Here is a 22,981-nt window from a genome sequence, read left to right as displayed (position 1 = left end):
TATTTAAAAAGAGAGTTCCATCCGAAAAAAATTTATTACGTGAGGGACGGCGCATCGCAACACTTTGAAAACAAAACTAATTTTCATTTCCTGTTGAATCACGAAAAGGAGTTTGGGATTCCAGCGGAGTGGCACTTTCATGCGACTGCTCACGGGAAAGCACTGCAAAGAAACGAAGGTTTTTTTAAGTAGCAAATGTGACTACGAAGAAACTTCCTTGAGATTAAAAGATGAAATTTCCAGTGCGAAACTGATTCCAGAGACACTGAATTATCATGCGTTTATCCCCATTAAGGATAATAAATTAATGTTGAAGAAAACTTCTTTGAGTAACCAGTATGAAATTTTTCCGAAACTGAAAGAACGTAAAACAAGTGTCACTTCGATTACCATGCCTAAAAAGAAAAATAGAACGAAGTAAAACAAATTTGTTTTTATTTTTTACTTTATTTATGTAAATATCTAATATTTAATCAATATTAATCATTATTTATTTCTTTATTATGAAATTGTTGTATATATGAATAAATTTTATCAAAACATTTATTATTTATCCATTGTAAACCCTGGTTAACTAATTCTTGTTTACATCGCCACTACTACATTATGTATTATATAGCCAAACAGACTCACCGTAGCAGATGACACGGCGGACGCGCTGCTGCCACGCGTGGCCCGGCCGCCGCGGCTCGCATCGTCTCGTTTGTCGTTTAAATACGTTATAAAAACGAAAAACCCCTCTTTTTTTATTGTCGATATCTACGTAAAAATGTCTCATCTTTCCATCTAGACTATGAAAAAAATTCCAAAAGTTGAAGATCATGGAGATAAAACGTGTTTTTCAAACAAGTGCATTTTTCGAGGTTATGGGAGCAAATTTTCGAAAAACTAATGCCACCACTGGAAAGCTGAGGAAAAAATACGTGAGAATATGTTTTTAGATAATTTTTTTATCAAAGTTTTGACATCGAAACAACGAGTTGAAAACGTCGTGTTTGAAGCCCGCGCGGGCCGTCCACCGCGGCGCTGGGACAGTTGACGTGATTCTCCCTGTTGTATTGACACAGTTGAAATTCATGTTTTCATTTTTTACAATCTCTAGGATACGTGATAACACCACAAAATTTCTTACTGTACATCAGCATAATATACACTCAAATCACTTATTCATTTGGTCAATTCACTTTCAATAATCTTTTTTTTATTGATTAAAAAAATTTCCCGTAAGGCTCCGTGCATTGTGAAGATCTCAGCAAGGGACAATTTTTCTCACTCGGCGGTGCCACCTGACATAGGCGCATAGTGAGAAGCAGTGGCGATATGTATATATTAGGAATGCTAATAAACATATTTAAAGACTAAAAGCGAATAGCAGTGCAGTAGGATTTCAAACTGCTATGGTACACAATTTTTCTGTGTGCTGGTAAGCACTAGAATGAAGGAGAACATGCTTAATTTAGTCATTTAAATGATAATTCTAGTCTAACTTCATCAGTTATCAAAAGTTTTAAATACTTTGCTTCCAAAATATAGTGACATTTAGATCTAAATGATTATAGAATCGGTAACTCGAAAACTTGAAAATAGTAAACAATATTTTTAAAATATTAAAAGAAAAAATGTCTCATTTGTGAAATAAATCGCTCTGTTTTTCTCTTATATCAAGTCAACATCTAAAATAAATTAAAAAGGAATAACTAAGAAATGATATTAGTACAAATCGGATAGCTGTTAAACAACCCAGCTTACTTTACCCACTTTGTTCGAGCAGAATAAGTTTATTCGTTTTGACCGATCATAAAATACATACCTCTAATTTTTTTTATCAAATTATTAAATTTTCAAAAACTGCGTGTAATTATGCTATGTCACTGTGTGACGTCTCATTTAGGACTGAACGAAATTCAAAGGTACTGGGGTAACCTCAACATATACACACTTTGTCCTTTGCGTTTTATGCGCTGGCACACAAGCGCCTACCTGCTTCAGGCCACCTTCCCCTACGTAATTTTGTATATATTATTTTTAAATGGTTTTATGACTCTGTATAATTAAGAGTACTAAAACTTACATATACATTTTTTTTTTAATTTTAAACTAAATTTTCTACACTAAATTAAATGTATAAAACTTAAGCAGTAGGTAATTTTTAAAATATTATTTTAGAATGGTAAGATATTTCTGTAAAATTGCAGTGGCTTTATCCCCCAGAGTACTTAAACAAATTATTCAAATTATTTGGACGTTAAGCTTGTCAATGTCTTCGTTTTTCATCAAAATAGAGCAGTTTTTTAAAAATCATTATAACAATTATGTAATACATCATTATGCTTCAATTTTTTATACAAAAATATAAACTTGAAACTCATGTGCATGCAGAATTTACATACTTTTTCACTTTGCTGTCACACGTTGTAACGTCAGCCAACAACGCGTGTCCTGCAACTACTGGAGTATGATATATAATTGTACACAATGGTTACTAAGTAAAATATTCTATTTTGTACAAATTTTGATAAATTTTAATAATTCTAAATTTATTTGTAATTCACAGGCAGTTGAAATCGTAAAAAAAATATTAAAGCCCATCATGTGTCCGGTAGGAAACTGTCTGTCTGAAGCAGCCCAACATTGTAAGAAACACTTCAGACATCCCAAAAAGGTATTGACTTGTGGTGTAAGTGATTTATTTTTCTCATTTTATACGAGAAAGAATTAGGAATATAGCATTGTTTCTTCTTCTTTTTCACAAAGAGTTCCTGAAAGCTAATAAGGGAAAATGCGTCATCGAATCAGTCAGACCACCAAATTGATTATTTACTAACAAACAAAATAAATTTTTAATGACTAAAAACAGAAATATTTTCATTTAATGTTCATCTCATAGACATTTTTGGCAAAAACGGTCAAAACATATTTTTCGCGTCTAGAAGAAAAAACCGACGAATCGTACATAAAAAAAGTGTAAAAAGCGTGAAAAAGATATGTGATTTCAAGACGAACAAAATGAGTCGTGTTGTGTTCAGATTGGTTTAGCTGTTTTTTCATAAATCGCAAAAAACGGCCGTTTTGAGCCATTTTTTCGATATCTAATAACTCGCATTATTTACAATAATTAGAGCTGAAATATTAACACAAGACATATTCCATTGTTCTTATCACACACAACTAAATTTCAGCTTAATCGGATTTAAACTTATTGCGAACCGCAGCGGAACCAAAAAGAAGTCCTTCCGAAAAATGTTCATAAAAAAGTTGTTAGTCAACATAGGTACATTTTTCAAGCGTCTTTCGCCTTGTCTATATTTACATTACAAGTATCTAAAATGCCATTCATTTTCGCTCATTAGTAGTATCTTACAGATTGGTTGCAAAAAAAACACATTTCTTTTTAAACGTGCTTGAGGAGAACGTGTATGTAGAAAATGAGCGGGAGCTCCAGCGGCGGCTTTTCGAGCCGCCGATTCCACTGACTGGAGAACAAAAAGCCATTTTTTAAAATCAATTTTACGATACTCTTAACAAGTTAAAATAAATGACGTTTTAAGAAGTAGTAAAGTAAATATAGACAAAGCGAAAGAGGTTTGAAAAGTGTACCTACGTTGACTAACAACTTTTTTATGGCCATTTTTCGGAAGGACCTTTTTTTGGTTTTCACTGCGGTAACCTATTTTTTTTCGAGATAGTCAGAATTTTCTGGGCCGAAAAACTCATTCTACTATACTAAAATAATAAGACCTGGATAAAGTCTTATCCTTGGGCGTTAGATCATTGTTCCATAATTAAAAACGTGGTAAAATACAGGTAAGACTTTGAAAAAAGGAGTGAAAAAAAATTTGAGCCCAAGAAAAAATTGCTTCAAGCGAGAAAATCGTTAATTCTTTTATCGTAGGTATTTTAAATTATAAAATAATTTTAAGGTCATTAAAAGGAAGAATCGTTATCTAGGTTTTTATGTATCAATATCTTCAATAATTCGAAAAATAGGGGTAATACGTATAAGAGAATTAAGTAAAAATTTAGACATGATTTTCTTTTTTACCATTCCTAACTTAAATTTTTACATTTATTACATAAATATATCTGCTACAAAGAATAACACTTTTAACACCATAACTTATGGTTTTTAGAGTACTTTAGACTATAAATCAAAGTCTTTGCTTTGTTATGTGCACCACTAGTACATTACTAGAATTTATAATATATTAACGTTAGGAGAAAAATTTACATCTATATTCAACTAGAGAATAAGAGACTGATTTGAATTCGCGAAAGATTTAGAAAACAGTTAATGAATGTCTAATAGTACAAATGATTAGTTAAGATTAAAAATCGTGAATCGTTTTTACTTTTACGTTCGTAACAAGCTAACAAACACAACTTAAGTTGTGTGAAAAAAGTTTCTCAGTTATATGTTTGACAACGCAATTTCCAAAAAACATTCCTCAAAAAAACTATTAATAGATAAGTGAACAATCTTTTGCTGAGTTTCACCGTATCTGCATTTAATTAAAATTTGAGGCTGCAAAAAAATTGACAGTGTTCTTGTACACTCTGGAATACTAAACAATTAATTCCAAGTGTCTGAAAATCAATTTTTTGGACAAATTAAATCAGTTGTGGCGAAAAAATAGAAAGTGTCAAAAGTATAGTGTTACGTGGGATTCTATGGTCTTGGGTGCGCACGAAGTAAATAGTCAAGGAACTAGTATCAACTTCTTGATTTATGCAAAACGAGAGAAGAGCGCGTCGCGTGTGTAAGACTTTCGTCCTTGCCGGTTCCAACCAGAGGGAGAGAGAGAGAGCTCCCTTCAGCATCGTATCTACTTATCCTTCTGCCTTCTCCCAATACAATTTTTTTCTTAGTGGTCGCGGTGGCGTAACGGTATAGAGTTGTACTTCCGTCGATCTCCAAGGTTAAGGGGGCTCCTTCATGAAAGTCCCCAAACAGAGATATATTATTTCTTGTAAATAAAAGTCTACTGAATTTAATGGTAGTCTTAATTATATTTCGAATTGGTCAAAATTTTGAGAAATCCAAGCTCAAAGTTGTAACTATTAGCACGTGTTCCTATGGGGCAGCGTGAAAAACAATTTGTTTTCGTTTATAATAAACCTAAATTAAATGTCCCAGCTGACTGAATATATACGTTTTGTAGATGAAGTCTTCCTCTGTAATATGCTCTATTAAAAATTGTGGATAAAGGACCATTTTAGCGAGATATTTGTGATGGAAATAAATAAATAGTGTCCAGGAGGTCAGGAGGTCACGTGGGTAGCAGACGTACTTGTTCACCTAATCGCGCGAGTTTTCAAAAAGTTCAACATAGCAGACATTGGAGTGCAAAATTTTTTCGTTTTGCTCTATTCATTGTAGGCACGTTAAATTAATGGTCTACAACCATATTAAAACTAAAAAGCATATACAACCTATTCTGACGAGTCTGTTACAATTGTATCTGTTATGTCAGTCGGGTGAAGTACACTACGAAGTCAATATTTCAACATTGTCGATCTACACTGATTTTTGGATCAGTATAAAAAAACACCAAAAAATTTTTTGATCAAAAAATTTTATTGACTTACAATTTGTCATGAGTATTGGAAGTTAAGAATGAAACGCTTATGGTAGTCCTTCTCACCTTTTTTTTTTTTTAAAAAACTTTTAATTCTTTTAAATTTGGTTCTCAATTAGTCCTATAATGCAGTTTAACGATTAAATTTCTATTATTGTAAGCTTTTTATTTTGTACACCTTTGTTACAAATATTATTGTTCTTCCATGACGGATATGTGCTATTGCAGACTCTCTTTTAATAATACGTCAGTTGAATATGGTGAAGTACAGAAAAATCTTGTGGATAGCTTATTACTTTAACTCTAGCACGATCTTTTAAACAACAGTACAGTAAGACTTTTCTTAAAACTTGTTAGTTTCATATGATAAAAGAAGAATTTAAACATTTTCTAATGATGTTGAAATGCTTGTTCACTACAGTAGTTGCCACAAAACTCATTAGTTATCTACATCTTTATCTATTGTAGATAAAGTTAGTTTTCTTAAAGAACACAATTAAAACTATGCCAAGTGCGTATTAACGAATTTAAAAAACTTTTTACGAAATAATATTAATGTTTCGATTTGATTTTCATATCGGAGACAGTGTGGTATTCGTATACTATGATTTACACAATATTGCAACATGAATTCAATTATACTGTGAAATAAGTATTAAAAGCAATGAATTAAAATAAACATTTGAAAAACACGTAAAAGGGTAAACAGTAGGTTTCAAGTGTAAAAAAATCTTATGCGGAATTTGTGACGATAGGACAACTTTTGTTCTTGTATAAAAAGAAGCCAACAGTGACTGTGCTCGTAATGCGTTGGTGGAGAATAATATAAAGTTTTTTAAAAACTTTAAATGATATTCTCATAAACTTTAGCATGTGTAAAGAAACTTAGTTTCTTGTCTTCACCCTAAGGAGAGAATAAGTAATATGACACACGTTGTAGTGTTCGCCAACCTCGATATCACATTATGATTTAACTAAGAAAGTATTGTACATCTATATGGATTTGCATTTGCCTACCACATTCGGTTTCATTATATAAAAATTCATTAAAAAAATTATTTATTTCCAGATATATTTTAATTTAAAGAATGCTGCTTAATTCTTAGTGAATCTGTTTAGAGTTATCCATTTCACAATTGAAAATTTGTATTGTGTATGGGTGAAAACCTCACGATATTGATGTACAACATTTCCAATGTGAGTTAATTGAGTATGGTAGAGGAACATCATTTGTTTCAATTGACACAATGGTTTTTTACCAGTACATGGCTATAGACTTGTAGTAAGACCTAGTTTCTGATTTGTTACAAGCTTCATCTTCCGACATTTTTTGAAGAGTTGTACTAAGATTTAGTTTTCTTTTACCTAGGGATATAGTTTCATACTTGATCAAATACTTAATTCAACGTTGGTATAGGCTTACTCACGTATTGTGCTTAAACTCGTTTAGAAACTGATTTTTTAAGTTTAATGTCTCTAATTTTCTTTTACATATTTTTGTTACTTTTTCTTACAAAAGCAATGTTATGTTTAAAACAGTATTTGTTATATCCTTCGTTTGTCTCTAACCATGCATATTTTCAATCAACAGTTAAGTACGTTCACAGGTATACGTATACTAGATAAGGAATTCCATTGCATTTTTATAGAAAATATTAGTTTCATTTTTTCTCTATATTCAGGTGATTATTCAACTATATGTAAAAAACAGGTTTTTTTAAAGGTTAATAAGTAAAATTGAAAATTCTTTTTCTTACAAATTTGAACGTTGTCTCATTATAAAAGATAAATTTAAATGAACTACAGCACCAATGCTACATATTACTTTTTTTTCTTATACCAAAAACCATAATGACTTTTCTGGCCAACGTTATCGACAAAAATGATTTCAAAACTGCCTTACTACATAGACGTCCTCAAGTCAATTAGTATGCAATTAACATTCTTATTTTCGTCGTTGAAAGTTATAGAAATCACCTTGTCTATTGAAGTATCAGTTGCTTTTGTAACGTTACATTGAGAACCTCAATAGAATTTCGTATTGACAAGAATTTAATTTTTCAAGTGGTGTTAAGTTTTATGTTCTTCGTGCTTTCTGTTTTTGTTTCCAGGACATACACCAGAATAGTAAGTTACTATTTAAAAAATTAAAAAACTTGTTTTAACTGTACGAACTGTTTTATTAACTCTAAATAATGTACAGTTGTAATATTAGTTGTAAATTTTTAGTTTAATCAGTTACGTTTATTTTAAATAAGTACAACTGCACAACCAGTTTAAAAAAAAATAATTTTGTCTAGTATACATACTTTAATACATGGGTCTTAAGCCATTAGTTGCCAACTTACATCTTTATTCAGTCAAAATTTGATATTCTTTTAAAAAACTGAGGTACGAGCACAAGTAAGTCGACATCTTGACAAACAATAATTTTTTCTTCATTACGAGATGAATTAATAACTGATTTAAAAATAAAAGTACCCACATTTCCTTTGTAAATATTCGTTCATACAGATATACTTTACGTAACCCGAGTGATTGAAATTTAATAAACTTTGATTTGGTCTTGTTAAAAAATTCATCCTGTGCAAAATAAATCTTAGTTTTCAAGTCAAACATTACTTTGCGGCCTATATTTTTTGTATGTACGACTATGTGATCTCAAAACGTAAGAGACGTAAGGTCAAACAAAGTTTATTTTAGGTTTTTTTTGTATTGTATTAATGAGTATTTTAAATGTTAGTAATTCATAAATTAAAAACAAATAATATACTATAATAAAGCCAATTTTTTTATAATTTTGCATATGAAAAATTTATAATGTTTTTATTACAAAACCTTACAACAAAAAGAAGATATTGAAAAAAAACAAGAATAATTGAAAGAAAATTCATAGTTTAAGAGATATCATGACTTTGTTTCTGGACTATATCGATACTGCCTTTCATACATTCTTTCTGGTTTTTTCCATGTTCAACAAAGCAGGCATCGAAGTACAAAGATTTTTTCTTCTACTAAGTCCATTGTAGCCACGTTTAATCAATTTTCTGCAACCATATTAAAAGCAAAAGTATAAAAAATTCATTCAGACATGCCTGTTACAACTATAGTTAAGGTATAAAATAACTAAAGTGTATAATACGGAGCCAATGACTTTTGGGTCAGTATAAAATCAAAATATCAAAATAAGATTAACTAAGAATTTGTCATAAGTATTTGAAGTTGAGAGCAAAAATTCTTATGACCTTTTTTTAGTTTCGTAAAAAGCTTTTAATCTTTGTTTATTCAGCGCCAACCCATGTACTACCCTGTTAAAGGCAGTAAAAACGTATTTCTATTAATAACTTTTTTTTTTGGTCATATTCAGACAAGCAGATGTTTAATATTTTATGGCTTCAGTTGAATTTATCATTTTATCAAGTTAAATGCTTACATTTCTAATATTTTAAGCCTTGTATTTTTCAATATCTATGTTACAAATATTGGTGCTTCTCTATGACAGATTATTCATGTGCTATTTCAGATTCTTTTTTAACAACATTTTTGTTTAATATAGCGAAATACAAAAAAATCTTGTCGATAGCTAATTTCTTAAACTCTGGCACTACCTTTTGAACTATGTTGCAATAAAACCTTTTTTAAACTTATTGTTAGTTTCACAATACAGATTGCACAAATCCTAAAATATTTGATAAACAAACAAAACTTTAATAATCTACGATACTTGATTTAACAAGCTTGATACAATAAATTTTAACTACACGGTAGGCAACATAAGATTAAATTTATCATATTTCTCTTTGTTACACTTTGTCCAGAAATAAAAAAAACATATTAGTACAAATGATAAAAAAAAAATTTACACATTCTCTTATGATGTTGCAATGCTTGTTTACCACAGTAGTAGGTAAGAAAATCATTAGTTATCTATATCTTTAACTATTGTAGATATAGTTATTTTTATAGAGAAAACATTGAAAATTAAAGATACCGTAGTTGCTTATTGCCTAATTCCAAAAACTTCTTTGAATAATAACTGTTATCTTTTTGTGAACACTACACAGTATTCATGTACTGTTTTGTACGATATTGTAACACGCATTTTATTATATTGTGGAATGGGAGTCCAATGGTGTGTAGCAACTCGATTAATTCTTACTACCGTGAATTCCATAATTGGGCAGTTATAAATTTATGTACATCTTGGTTTCGGCTATTTGTTTAGCGTCTTTATGCGTATTATTTTGAAAATTATTGAGACCGCTTCATAAGAATTGCAAAATTTATTGCAAATTAAGGAACGAAGAAACGATGCGTTTTAAGCGTAACTGGTTAAGTTAGACACGCTTTGCGTGCTTTAATCGTTTTGTTATTCCATTTGATTTGCACTCATCGAATGTTTCTCTATTTTGTTATTTAATTTTAATATATAACCAAACGTAGTAACGTTTCTGCATTTTGTATCATGTCAAAAGTAAGAAAAATAAATTTTCTTGCTATCTATTATTCAAATCGTCTTTTTAAACTAATAATTGTTTCAACAATATTATTAATTTTAGATACTATAACAAATACTTAAAGATCTTAGTTTCGTGAAGTATAAAATTTACTCTATAAAAGACAATTGAATTTAAGAATACAAAAAGATTAAATAGTATATAATACTAGATAGTTATAAAAATGCAGACTAATTTTTAGTTATACTTCTATAGGCGTGTTATGTTTGAGGGTAAATCAACGATTCCCAATTTTGACCTTGAGAAAAAGTGATGGAAACTTGTCCCTCGTGACGTACTTTTGGTTTTCTCTACACCACATGACGCCACATCACATTACCACCCCACTCAATTAGAATTTTATGGACCTTATTTCATTTTTTTTAAACTAATTCTAAACAAAAAATAAATAAATTTAAAAAAACCAGTTTCCAAATAGATTCCAACCTCCAACCTTGTGCACGCTAGACAAGGCCCTTAACCACTTTGCTGTGAGTGGCCCTGACATAAGAAATTCGATTACTGAATTTTGTGGCGTAGTTCGTAACTTATTTTTATGTAAATTTTTATTTAATGTATATTAATTTATTTGATTTATTTATAAATTAAATTATAAAGTAACTTATTTATTAGAATAACTTTTAAATAAATGGTTTATTAGAAAACTTAGAAATCAGTATATTTCAGCCGAGCAGCTTTCTAATGTATTAATAAGTATCTATTTCTATATAATCAATTCGTTACTTTTATGATGAACAGACAATTGTTCATGCAGTCAGCCTATATAAAATATTTTTTTTGCCTTCGGGTGGTTTTGGGAGGCTGGTACTTCCTCGGGCGAAAAAGCAGTTTTCCGGAACTCGTTCGAAAAGTCTCCTTTACGAACCTCGTTACGTCCCTCACCTTTGGCTTGGGTCGAAAACCTCTCGGTTCACAAACAGAGACTTTTCAAACTCGTAGGAAAACTACCATTTCTTCCTATCGGACGCAAAGTGAGGGTCCAAAGTACTTTTCATGCATGCGTCATGGGCCCAAAGTGGAACTTTTCTGCCCTAGGGCGAAAAAGTACTTTTCTGCCCTAGGGCGCAAAGGACTTTTCTGCCCGTCGGGCGCAAAGTAATCACAATTTTTTGTACACCATAATTTATACTTTCTCTGTACTAGTGTGCGTAAAATGGTCTTTTTTCACATTATTTGAAGTTCCAAAAATCAAATTTTCCACACTGCACATGAAAATAGTGTGCAAAACATATAAGTATCAGTTTTTCAAAGTTATATAATAATGTGAAATAGTATAATTTTAAATTATTTTAATTCTATAATGAGTTTTTAAAATTAAATTATTAAATTTGAATGAAATCATATTTATATACAATTTTTGAAGACTGAAAATGGATTTTTTTTTTAAGAACGAACAGTTTATGTTGTGTAGTCGCGGGGCAAAATTTTATAAGTTTTCAAAATTAAATTGGATATTAAATTGTAAAATTTGGATGAAATTATATTTATATACAATTTTTGAAGAATGAAAATGTATTTTTTTTTTAAGAACGAACAATTTATGTTTTGTAGTCGGGGGCGAAATTCTATAAGTTTTCAAAATAAAATTATTAAATTTGGATGAAATTATGTTTATATACAATTTTTGAATAATAAAAATGGATTTTTTTTTTTTAAGAACGAACAATTAATGTTTTGTAGTCGGGGGGCAAAATTTTATAAGTTTTCGAAATGAAATTGTAAAATTTGGATAAAATCATATTTACATACAATTTTTGAATAACAAAAATGGATTTTTTTTTTTTAAGAACGAACAATTTATGTTTTGTAGTCGGGGGGCAAAATTTTATAAGTTTTCGAAATTAAATTGTAAAATTTGAATAAAATAATATTTACATATAATTTTTGAAGAATAAAAATGGATTTTTTTTTTAAGAACGAACAATTTATGTTTTGTAGTAGGGGGGGCTTCGCCCCCCCCATACCCCCCCAACCGGGGGCTTCGCCCCCTGGACCCCTACTAGGGGCTGCCACCCCTGGACCCCACACAACCTGTCTCATGAAACATCTCTTTATTCCCCTCAAATAAAAGCAATTTAATGCTACCATCTTTGAAGTCAGCACACTTATATTTAAAAAAAAAAATGTATGCACATATATCAACTTTATATCGAATATTAGTAACTCTGTTACCGTCGAGACTGAAGACCAGTCAATACTACTAGTGCCAGTATACACATACATACTGCTACATTGGCAGGCAGATCGTCAATTTTATACTATTGACTCTTAAAAAAGGTATGGTTTTTGGCAATGGATATAACGCGAAGCAGCAATATCGGCAGCCTAGGCTGCGTTCAGACACAACGGCAATATCAATCTAAACGCAATCTATTTGAATGCACGGGTGCGAGAGAGAGGGCGAACGATCCGTCATCTCTTCGCCCTCTCTCTCTCGCACTCGTGCATTCAAATGGATTGTAAAAAGTATTAGCGTTGCGTCTGTATGCAGTCTTACAACATATATCTACTGGAGTTAGCATATATATGGCAATGCATGCATACTAATTTAAGGTTTATACACTTTAATTAATTTTTTTATTATACATGTAGAGTTGATAACTTCACTTTGCACCCTTAAGGAGAAAAATAATATACGCTACTCGAGCGCAAGCCTTTGCACCCTTGGGCGAACTTTGCGCCCTTCGACTACTTTGGGCCCTAGGGCGCAAAGTACTTTTCTGCCCTCTGGGCGGGAAAGTTCTTTTCTGACCACAGGCCCAAAGTGTTCGGCGGGCGCAAAGTGACACTTTGCGTTCTAGTGACGTAATGTACTATTACTGTATTGTGCCATAATATATTGTTCATAATTGTTAACTCATTAAATAATAATTAAAATCATACGCAATCAACAAAGGTACACTTAATTCTACAATAATTGTACACCTTTGTACACAATATTGTTTTATAGAAGGTATTTTCACACTCACAATCATATTGTTTGCCATATAATTTTATAGAATTATAACTTCATACTTGGGTACCCAAGCACCCACTTTCCACTGATTTATTTATAATTTTTTTTTATAAGATAGATGAGATTTTTTTATTCAAATGAAGTTTTATAAAAACTATCCGAGGACCTTAATGTCTCATAGAAATCATTAGACAAGACTTTAATGTAGTTTAGGTGCCAGGTGTGATAGGATCCCGTGGCCCTTTTGATTTCGAAGACCCCACTGATGCTTTTTAATTGTATTCTTGCCAGTTAAACATCGTTACTGATGTGAAATTTTGATCTTGATAAACAATTTTTGTTATAGAGAAATATTATAGAAAAATTAAAAAATTACACAATTTGGTAAGAAAAAATTTATTTTGATTCTATAGTTCATTATAAACAAATACTTGTTATGTATAATACTAAACCCCACAAACTTTAAATGGGAAATTCCTTATGTTTACAGCAACGCCTTCTTTGCACTGGTCAAGGATTTCAATAACATTAACAATAATAACAATGCTACTACTACTACTACTACTACTACTACTACTACTACTACTACTCCTTCTACTACTACTACTACTACTACTACTACTACTACTACTGGTCTCCCTGGTGGCTCCACCCTAAAGTAATGCTAACGCGGTTCCGGGGTGGATCAAAAGCCACGCGGCATGGGGGGGGGGTTTTAGTGGGTATGGGTGGTCTAATAAAAAAAAACCAACTAGTCTCACACTACTACTGTCCCTGCGGTGTCCCTTAATGCATTTCCCCTTCCTCCACAAAAAAAAAAAAAAAAAAAAAAAACTACTACTACTACTACTACTAATATGAATAATTATTAAAATAATAATAATAATAATAACAATAATAATAACGATAGTAATAATATTAATAACTAGACACGTGGTAGTTGGGGACACCCAGGCTAAAGCTATTGTAAAGCATTTTTTATCAACTTATGAAATTATAATAATCATTTATTTATTTTTTATTTTTGAAGTATTTTTGTTCTTATTAATTCAAGTTTTTTCTTTGATATTAATTCAAATTACATTTTTTGAGTATAGTGACCGATTAGAAAAGTTTTCACAGTTCGTGAAACAGTCAAAGATGGTCAATTTCAACCACCGGAAAGAATGATCGATTAATATTTGACACGTCAACACTACAAGAATAAGAAAATCGCAAGATCAAAAATCATCTCGAATATGATTAAAGATGTATTATGTTTTAAATCTTTTCTTGTTGCCTTACCAGCAGTATCTTAATCGAATAGTTACACAAATTGGAGATGTCACACTTGTATGCGCAGTTAAATAATAATAAGAACAAATAATAATAATAAATTAGTTAATTTTACGAAGTATTACTGCAAACTATAACATTGATAATTTCTATAGTTAATATGAAATATAATTATACTTACCTGTATATTTATATTTTTAATAGTTAGTTTTTTAAAGTATACTTAATTTTTAGTGCATTCTCTTTTTTCCGTGTGTATCAGTAGAACAAGCAATTTAACTTTTTTTAGTGGAGAAATATTGTTAAGCCACAAGGACGTTAGATAAAATAATTCTTACTCACTGCATTATAAAAACTTACAGCAAATTAATGTTCACAATGATATAAAAATGTCTTTTAACTTATTGTGTATGAAAATTAAACGAAATAATAATTAATAATTGATTAATCAATCAATTATCAGCGTGAATATTAATATTTCAATTGATCAGATTATGGGATTACTGAATTATCACGCTTATATTCTATTTATGAGGGTTTCTATTTTCAAATCTCGCTCCACCCGATTTCAGCGTCCCACGTCAAGAACACTATTCACTGTATTGTACATAGGTACACCTATGTATACATATATACCTACGTGTATGCTAACGGGGCGCACATGCAGTGATGCAGTGAGTGATGGCATTTTAAAGATACGGTAGATACCTATACATCTATATTGTTTTTTTATATATTATAGTGTAGTGGCCTCATATGAGGTATTTACACTTACTTTATTTAAATTATGAAATACATGAGAAATGTTTACATATATTTAAAATTGAGAAGTACAGCATCTTAATATACATAGAGATTCAATGATCACATAAAAAACTTACATTTTTTTAAAAAGTCACAGACTGACAAGCAGGCGGTGACATTTGGAGTTGCAATTAAGCTTTCGATATTAAAAGGGGGGTACAAATTTATTTTCTGGAGATCTTTAAATAATTTACTTCTGTGCGTGTTGTACAAATCGCAGTTCCATAAAACATGGTTAAGATTTTCTTCTGAAAAACCGCATTTGCATCTAGGATCATTTACAATATTTTTGCGGAAAAGAGACTCTGCAAGACTATGGTGGTTAGAGCGCATTTTGTTTACAGTGACTATGACCGAGCGAGGGAGATCTTTTTTGTGGAACCATGGGTGTTTGTTGTCAGTACTATATAGATTGAAGTAAGTCTTTTCTTTAAAAAGTCTATCTGATTTGTTTTGAGCAGCAGAGTTTGCGAATGAGTCCAGTCTGAATTTACTGGTAAGATCGGTGAAGTTAATTTGAGGTTCAGTAGGTAGGATGGCTGAGGTTGCTGATTTAGCCAGAGTGTCTGCGTATTCATTTCCTTGAATGCCTATATAAGAAGAGATCCATATAAACTTGATAACGTTGAGAGGGTTATCACTTATAGAGCGTAAGAATTTGTCATTAATCTCAAGGATCATGTGATTGGCAGTTACGTTTGTTTGGACGGAGTTTAAACTTAAGAGTACGCTAAGAGAATCACTAAAGATAAGGAAATTTTCGCCACTGTTTTTTAGGATGTAGTTTAAAGCTTAATTTATGGCAGTACATTCTGCTGTAAAGACAGATGTTAGCTTGTTGAGGCTTAATGAAGATTGGAAATTAGTTGAAGGGCAAAAGCAAGCAGCTCCAACGCAAGGGGCATTTTTGGCCTTGCTGCCATCGGTGAAGATAGAAATGCCGTTGCTTGCATGAATATAATCCAGTATAGACTGCTGTGGAGATGATGAGTTTTTTAGGGATAGGCCTAATTCAGTGTGTAAGGGAAAAGACGTGTAATTTGTAAAAAAATTGGAACAGTAAATAGAATAATTGTGATTGGAGTGTAGAGCAAGGTTCGAGTGCAGTAGTGAGTTCATACAGTAAAAAAAGAGTCTTTTAATTTTTTTGCTGTTTTTAAAAAATTTATAGAATTGAAGAATCAGTCTAGATGTTTCCCCCTACCCCCCTGCCAGTAATGGGAGGCCTCCCATCCCTCTTCCCTTCCTTCTCCAAAGTGCTACACGGAGGATTATTGTCCTAATAAAAGTCGATTCTTAAAATAGCGTCCTCGTTAATTAATGTGTTGTAACCAAAAAGTACGATGTATGACACAAACATTTCAAGTGCATGCAGCATCATAAAATTAAGGTGTATGTAAATGGTTATATTGCGTGCATACACTGCTAATCTCGATGTCACAATACATACACCAAAGTTTTCAGTGAACGCTCTTGCATTCACTGAAATTTCCAGTGTACGTTGAAGCGTTCACTGAAATTTCCAGTGTACGTTGAAGCGTTCACTGAAATTTCCAGTGTACGTTGAAGCGTTCACTGAAATTTCCAGTGTACACGGAGGATTATTGTCCTAATAAAAGTCGATTCTTAAAATAGCGTCCTTGTTAATTAATGTGTTGTAACCAAAACTTACGATGTATGACACAAACATTTCAAGTGCATGCAGCATCATAAAATTAAGGTGTATGTAAACGGTTATATTGCGTGCATACACTGCTAATCTCGATGTCACAATACATACACCAAAGTTTTCAGTGAACGCTCTTGCATTCACTGAAATTTCCAGTGTACGTTGAAGCGTTCACTGAAATTTCCAGCGTACGTTGAAGCGGTCACCCAAGTTGAGATTTTGTATCCATATACCATGATACAATGATACGTTAATGAAGTTATTGATACACGGGAAGTTTTTAGAAAGGGTTTGACTTTTCAATAAGTTGCAAGGTACAAAGTTTTAATGATGCGTTTGTGTAACCAGGAACGTTTGATACTCACAACCATATGATACGAGCCACATAACCTGTAAAGTGTCAACTTATAAATATCCTACACGGCACCTTAAGTTTCACCGAGATTTTGGATGCATCCTGCGTCGTACATCGAAAATCTCGGTGTACGCTGTGTCGTACATCGAAAATCTCGGTGTACGCTGTGTCGTACATCGAGAATTTCGATGTACGATATATTTACACGCAAAGTGACCGTGCACACGCACCATAATTTTTTGTTATCAGTGTACCTTAAAAATAACGTGTCATACATCATACTTTATTGTTCATACATGCTTATTGACGATGCTCTTTTATTGTTCATCGAAGTTTTCAGTGCTTGCATGTGAGAACAGTTATTATTTCGGACAATAATCCTCCGTGTAAATGCCCTGTGTAGTGCTCTTTATAGAAGCCGGACGTTAAGCACTATAGTATAAAAAAAAAAAAAAAAAAAACTATATTGCAGGTAGCTTCAATTTCACTTCCACGCTATCTATCGGGTCCTACTGGACTAAAGTCAAAAGCTAGTGTATTCTTTCAAAACTTCGAGCTTATTTATTGGTAATGTTATTAGTTTTTTCAAGATAAAGACTAAACTACAACCATCTAGGAAGCGTCAAGAATCAATATGCTAAATTTCAGCAAGATCGATTGATAAGTCTTCGTGGTTAGCGTTTATAACGGTTTTAGCAATTTTGCTTTATATATTACTAAGATATAGATAGAGTAACTGTGGTGCTCCTTTATTGCGTGTAAAAGGAAATGAAAGAAAGGAAGGGAAACAGACCTCAGTGGTGCTGTCAGCGCTGGCTGATACGTAGATAATATATATAGATATGTACACACCAGCGTTTGATCGTTCGCTCGATTGTTTCACGTGTTAACTTTCCATAGATGGCACGCTTAAAAATGTTTCACTTCAGAACGCTCACAGAAAGATTTTACATTATTGCTTAGCCATGGTCGAGACAGGCTGCTCAGCACTGAAAGTGGAGCAAGTGACGTCTACGTACACAAAAACAGCGATGCCGATAAAAGAAGGTATGAAAGTGGCGTTGTACCCACTGAAGTTGAAGGATAGCCATAAAGAGACACTGAAAAAGATAAAAAATCTGCTAGAATAATCTAATAATAATCTGATGGGAAAGACGTACAGATCAAAAGAAAGAGAGAGAATCGCAGGCTCTTTTTAATCTAGATGCGTGAAAAGCGTCATAACAGACAAGCGGGACAGGAGTCTAGAAGCTCCAAAGGAGACCATCTTTTTGAAAATGGAAAAAATACTCAAGAAAATCAAGAGCTTATCTCTAAGATAAGAATTAATGGTATTGACAGCGGCAAATAAGATAGTGCCAAAAAAAGAGGAAAAGATCTTGTTAAGGTCGCGGAATGGCAGAGCTTTGCTGAGGTTCTAAAGAAGATGAGAACTGATTTAGAGTTGAAAGAGGCTGAGATCACAGTCAAACGAGTTACTATGACTACATATATTTTTCTCAAAGTTCAAGGAAAAAAGGACAGTGGGGCCCTTGTTAGCAGTAAAGCTCATATCGTGGACAGGCTAAGATCTGCTATAGAAGGTGAGAACACGGTAACGCTCGAAATCCAGGATCTAAATTTTAAAAGCGAGAAGGTTGACGTCGAACTTTCATTGAGGAGAATACCTGGAAGATAGCAGTGACGCTGCTACAAGCCAATAAAAGAGGGCAGAAAGTAGCTAAGGTCAACACTGGGAAGACCGATCTCAGAACTATAGAAAAAACAAGAAGTTATCAATATACATTATAAGCTGCTAACAAAGGAGACGAATTGAAGTCCTTAGATGCCAGTGGGGTCTGCGGCACGGATACATTTAGAACTCGAAACCGCAATAAGGATAAACGGTCAAAGCTATGTTTCCGATGTGGCAGTTGCAATTACCGCAAAAACAATCACAAGAAAGAGGCTTGATGTTTTCCTTGTGGAATAGAAGATGCCAAACATGGAGCAGGTAGCGATAGCTGGCCAGTATTCGGGAAGGCACTAAAAGAGGCCAAGAGCAAGGTGCCTATAAGGCACAGGTAGTGTTTGAGAGGATAAAAATGGGACGACCATTACAGATCCAAGCGATCTGACTGACCCAAGGTGATGCAACGAGGATCAGTGTACCCGCAAAATAGCAGACGACCAGATGAAATAAAGAGAAGGTAACATCCTGACAGCAACGATACTCAAATAGAAGGCCACGTCAGTGGTCAATACTCCGTGGCTCCGGCTTAAAGTTTTAATGCGAAATCGAATCCGGAGCCGGGTTTCCTAGGAGATAGGTCTTGCCAATTAAGTGGGTATTCGGTCTGTATTGCTAAGAACATCATAGTGGAAGCACTACTAGGTGAACTGTGAGTCCCACACAGGAAAGGTATTCGTGCCTTCTTCTTATTTGGGTTAAGGCATTCTTGACAACTTCGGATGAATAAAAGAAAAATAAATATAGTAATAATAATAATAATAATAATAATAATAATAATAATAATAATAATAATATTAACAATAATGATAAAAATTATAATAATAACATAATAAAAAAAATAATAATAATTATAATGACAGTAATTAATGGGGGGAAAAAAATTAAAACAAAAGAAGCAAACATCGCCGTAGCTTGCCTGAAAGTTAATTTGATTATTATAAATAACTAAAGAATTGTGTGGCTAAATATAAGCTACACTTGCTGGCCAAAGGCTCTATTCAGTTATTGTAAAACTGAAAGGTAGTAAAACTATCTACAGCCAGCGTTTGTTTGCCTCAAAATTGATCTAATTATTTTACAACTAAAAACTTGTGGAGCTAATCATCGCTGGCGCTATGTGCAATTTGCTATAAACTTAAAAAATACCTGTAGCCGATATCACATTGTTGACAGCTCTACTTAATTTGAGAACATGCCTATCCTAATTATATACAAAAAAAATTTAGCTTGCAGCTGACGTAACGATAAAAATATTTTTCGTTCAGGTTGAGCCAAGAGAAATGTGAGTTTAAGAAAAAGGTTACCTGTACATTTACTCCAAACATGCACCATACACATTTTCTATTACTTTTTTTATTCAAACTTGATGTAATTAACTTATATTTAATTTGTTTTTGCTCCACAGTGGCACCAGCACAGAAGTCAACTCATAAACGTAAATCTCTACATTTGCAAGATGACCATGAAGAACCTGTCAAACGTGCGAATAATGGTACGTAGCTTCTTTTACAAATTTTTGAGCAAATTACGTAAAAACTCTTCATAAATCACAATTGCAGCGCATAGATGTGTAAACATTAGCATGTATACCGAAATGTATGCTTATATATTATATATTATGAGCTCCATGTGTCGGACACCCCTTCGGGCCAATGAAAAAAATGATAAATTGGTAGGAGAACGCTTTTTTCAAAACACGTTTCTCAATGCCGTTCTTCTTAAAACCCACTGTTTTCAACCAAAAGTTGTCCCAAAAATATTTACGAACTAAAAATGTATGTCATAGGGTAACTGTGTTTGTGTTTCACATGTCGTAAGTTTATTGCAAAATTTCTGTTTAATGATAATTTTTGAAATAGCACTGATTAGACTAGTACAATCAAGAAATGTTAACTTCCTACGCACCTACGGATATCTATATTATAAATATCAGCTTTAACCCATCGTTTATCCTGGAATTGACATGACAAAGGTGACTGAAGAGCGCAAATTACAATGGAAACTATAATGGATCCTTATAACATAGCTGTTCATAAGTGCATCGATTAGTTCCCTCACAACCATGACCCTAATCGTGAAGCTGTGGAAGTTGTAAGAATTTGGCTAGGATAAAAGAACTGCTGTGAACATCCAGAAATGCCCTCTGCTTATATTTAACGTTTACACGCTATACAATTATATATAAACTAGCAGCCCCCCATCTCGGCTTCGCCCAAGACTTACTAAACTAAACACCTTAGTTTTTTGACTTGTATTGTGAAACATTTTCAGTTAGAAATCTTACACATATTCCCAAAACATCTCAGAACAAAAATCTTCTTATTAAAAACATATTTTTTCGGAATCCATATAGTTTATTTGGTCAAATGATAAGGTGTAAAAATTCAAAATAATAATTATGCTGAAAAGTACCGTGCGTTCTTTATCCCATAAAATAATCGATGGCTATCAGAAGTTGTTGATTTACAGTTTCTCCCGTGTAATTCACAAAAACGGCTATTTTTTAAATCTGTTAAGATTTTAAACCCCCAAAAAATTTAAATTAAAAAAAAATTTTTTTTTCTCATATCTTACAACTTTATTACCATAGCAACAAACTCCTGGAACTTAAACCCTACATTTTTATTACCACAAAAACACAAATACAATTTCTACTCATTAAAAAATCTGAAGTAGGATCTTTAAAGATTTCAGAGATTGCTGTGAGGGTACAATGAAAAGCTGATCTCTCACGTAATGGACTCTTTAGTTGTTGATTTTGAAGCTGCTGTTTCAATCTCGATGAACTTTCTGCGTCAGTTTCTTGACGCCTTAAATTGTATTCATTAGATACATTTGAAGTTTTCTTTCCAATATACCCTTTTGCGACTATTGGCATGCTTACGACTTTTATGACCCCTAAAGGCTATTTTCAGTCAACTTTGTTAATTTTAATATATTTGTCGGCTAGATAGTTCGACGTCCGATGGCCCTAGAAAATACCGGTGAGCTTCTTAAGTCAACTCTTTCTTGATTGCAGTTAACAGCAATTGTGACTGTCTCGATACCCCAGTCAGGGTGATCTTTTCTGGCCTGCTGCTTAAGACCCAGACTGATTAGGAGAAAAATTACAAAGTCCGAAGCTTTGGGGCTAGTTGTAGTGCTCTTTCCCAACGTCTCCTGGTATAACGTCAAAGACGTTGGTGTCTAAAGCACCTTTTTTAATTGCAGATTTAGTTGTTTTGGTTATCTTAGATGGGAAGATTGGTAAGTAATACTTGTCCAGTGGAGGCTGTCCCGTTGGCTCAAGTTTTTTTTCCTTCATAGCTGTTATACGTTTGCCCAGCGCAGACCTTGGAGAGGATTAGTGATTCTTGGTTAAATGCTTAGAGTCGAGAGGGTAATATAGGGTCGTCGGTCACCGGGTTTTCCAGCCTTGCGAAGAACAACTCCGCAGGTGACGTTTGCCAGTGAATAGCTGACTTGGTTTAATAGTGCCCGTCTTTAGTTAATATAGTCTTTTAGATGACGAATCGCTTTCGGAAATGGTAATAAAAATGTATTTGTTGGCAAGGTAGTTTACACTTAGGTAGCCCCTAAAAAGAACCGATGAAATTGATGGTTAAGTAGGGAACGTAAACACTTATAATAGCCCTAAAAAGCGCCAGTGGTGAAACTTCCAGGCTATTCTTTATTATTATTTCTGATAATGAAGAGCTAGCTATGGGTTACTTGATTCTCACGTGATGGAGGGAGGTACGCCGCTGACCAAAGAATATCTTGTCTCGGGTCGTTACCTGGATAACCAACCGCTCATCGTTAGACGGGAACATGTGGGTTAGCCCGTTATGAGCTCGACGACCTAGAAGGTAGCCGTTGTGGCTGCCCGTGCCCCTTAGAGCGGTTTTTCCTTGCTTATATTTCTAGTGAAAAATTCTCTTACTGCACCAGGTGGGATGGTGGGACTGCCACACAACTCTGAAGAGTTGGTGCAGATTGTGCGTTGGCTAGATATGTCTCCTGGTATCACGCCAAAGACGGCATCGGTTGGAATTAATTTTTTTTTTTATCGCACTTATCGAGATTCAGGGTGAATGGATACTCAGGTTCCTTCCCCC

The 22,981-nt window shown here is 33.0% G+C and overlaps 1 protein-coding gene across 1 annotated transcript in view; it reads left to right on the top strand.

Moving 5' to 3' along the window:
- The first annotated feature begins 7,651 nt into the window (after positions 1-7,651).
- The window catches only part of LOC149375879 (uncharacterized), an 86,392-nt gene continuing 71,062 nt past the window's right edge, over positions 7,652-22,981 (top strand). The window contains exons 1-2 of the mRNA XM_089597336.1: positions 7,652-7,703; positions 20,290-20,376. Coding sequence (XP_089453462.1) covers position 7,703; positions 20,290-20,376 — 88 coding nt within the window. The 5' untranslated portion in view covers positions 7,652-7,702. The remainder of the gene's footprint in view (positions 7,704-20,289; positions 20,377-22,981) is intronic.

Source organism: Copidosoma floridanum, unplaced genomic scaffold (assembly GCF_036245765.1).
Source record: "Copidosoma floridanum isolate Cflo_tuat_1 unplaced genomic scaffold, Cflo_Japanese_pri ptg000004l, whole genome shotgun sequence".
NCBI classification, from domain to species: domain Eukaryota; kingdom Metazoa; phylum Arthropoda; class Insecta; order Hymenoptera; family Encyrtidae; genus Copidosoma; species Copidosoma floridanum.
Note: the sequence above shows the minus strand (reverse complement) of the source record. Positions and strands in the feature narration are given on the sequence as shown.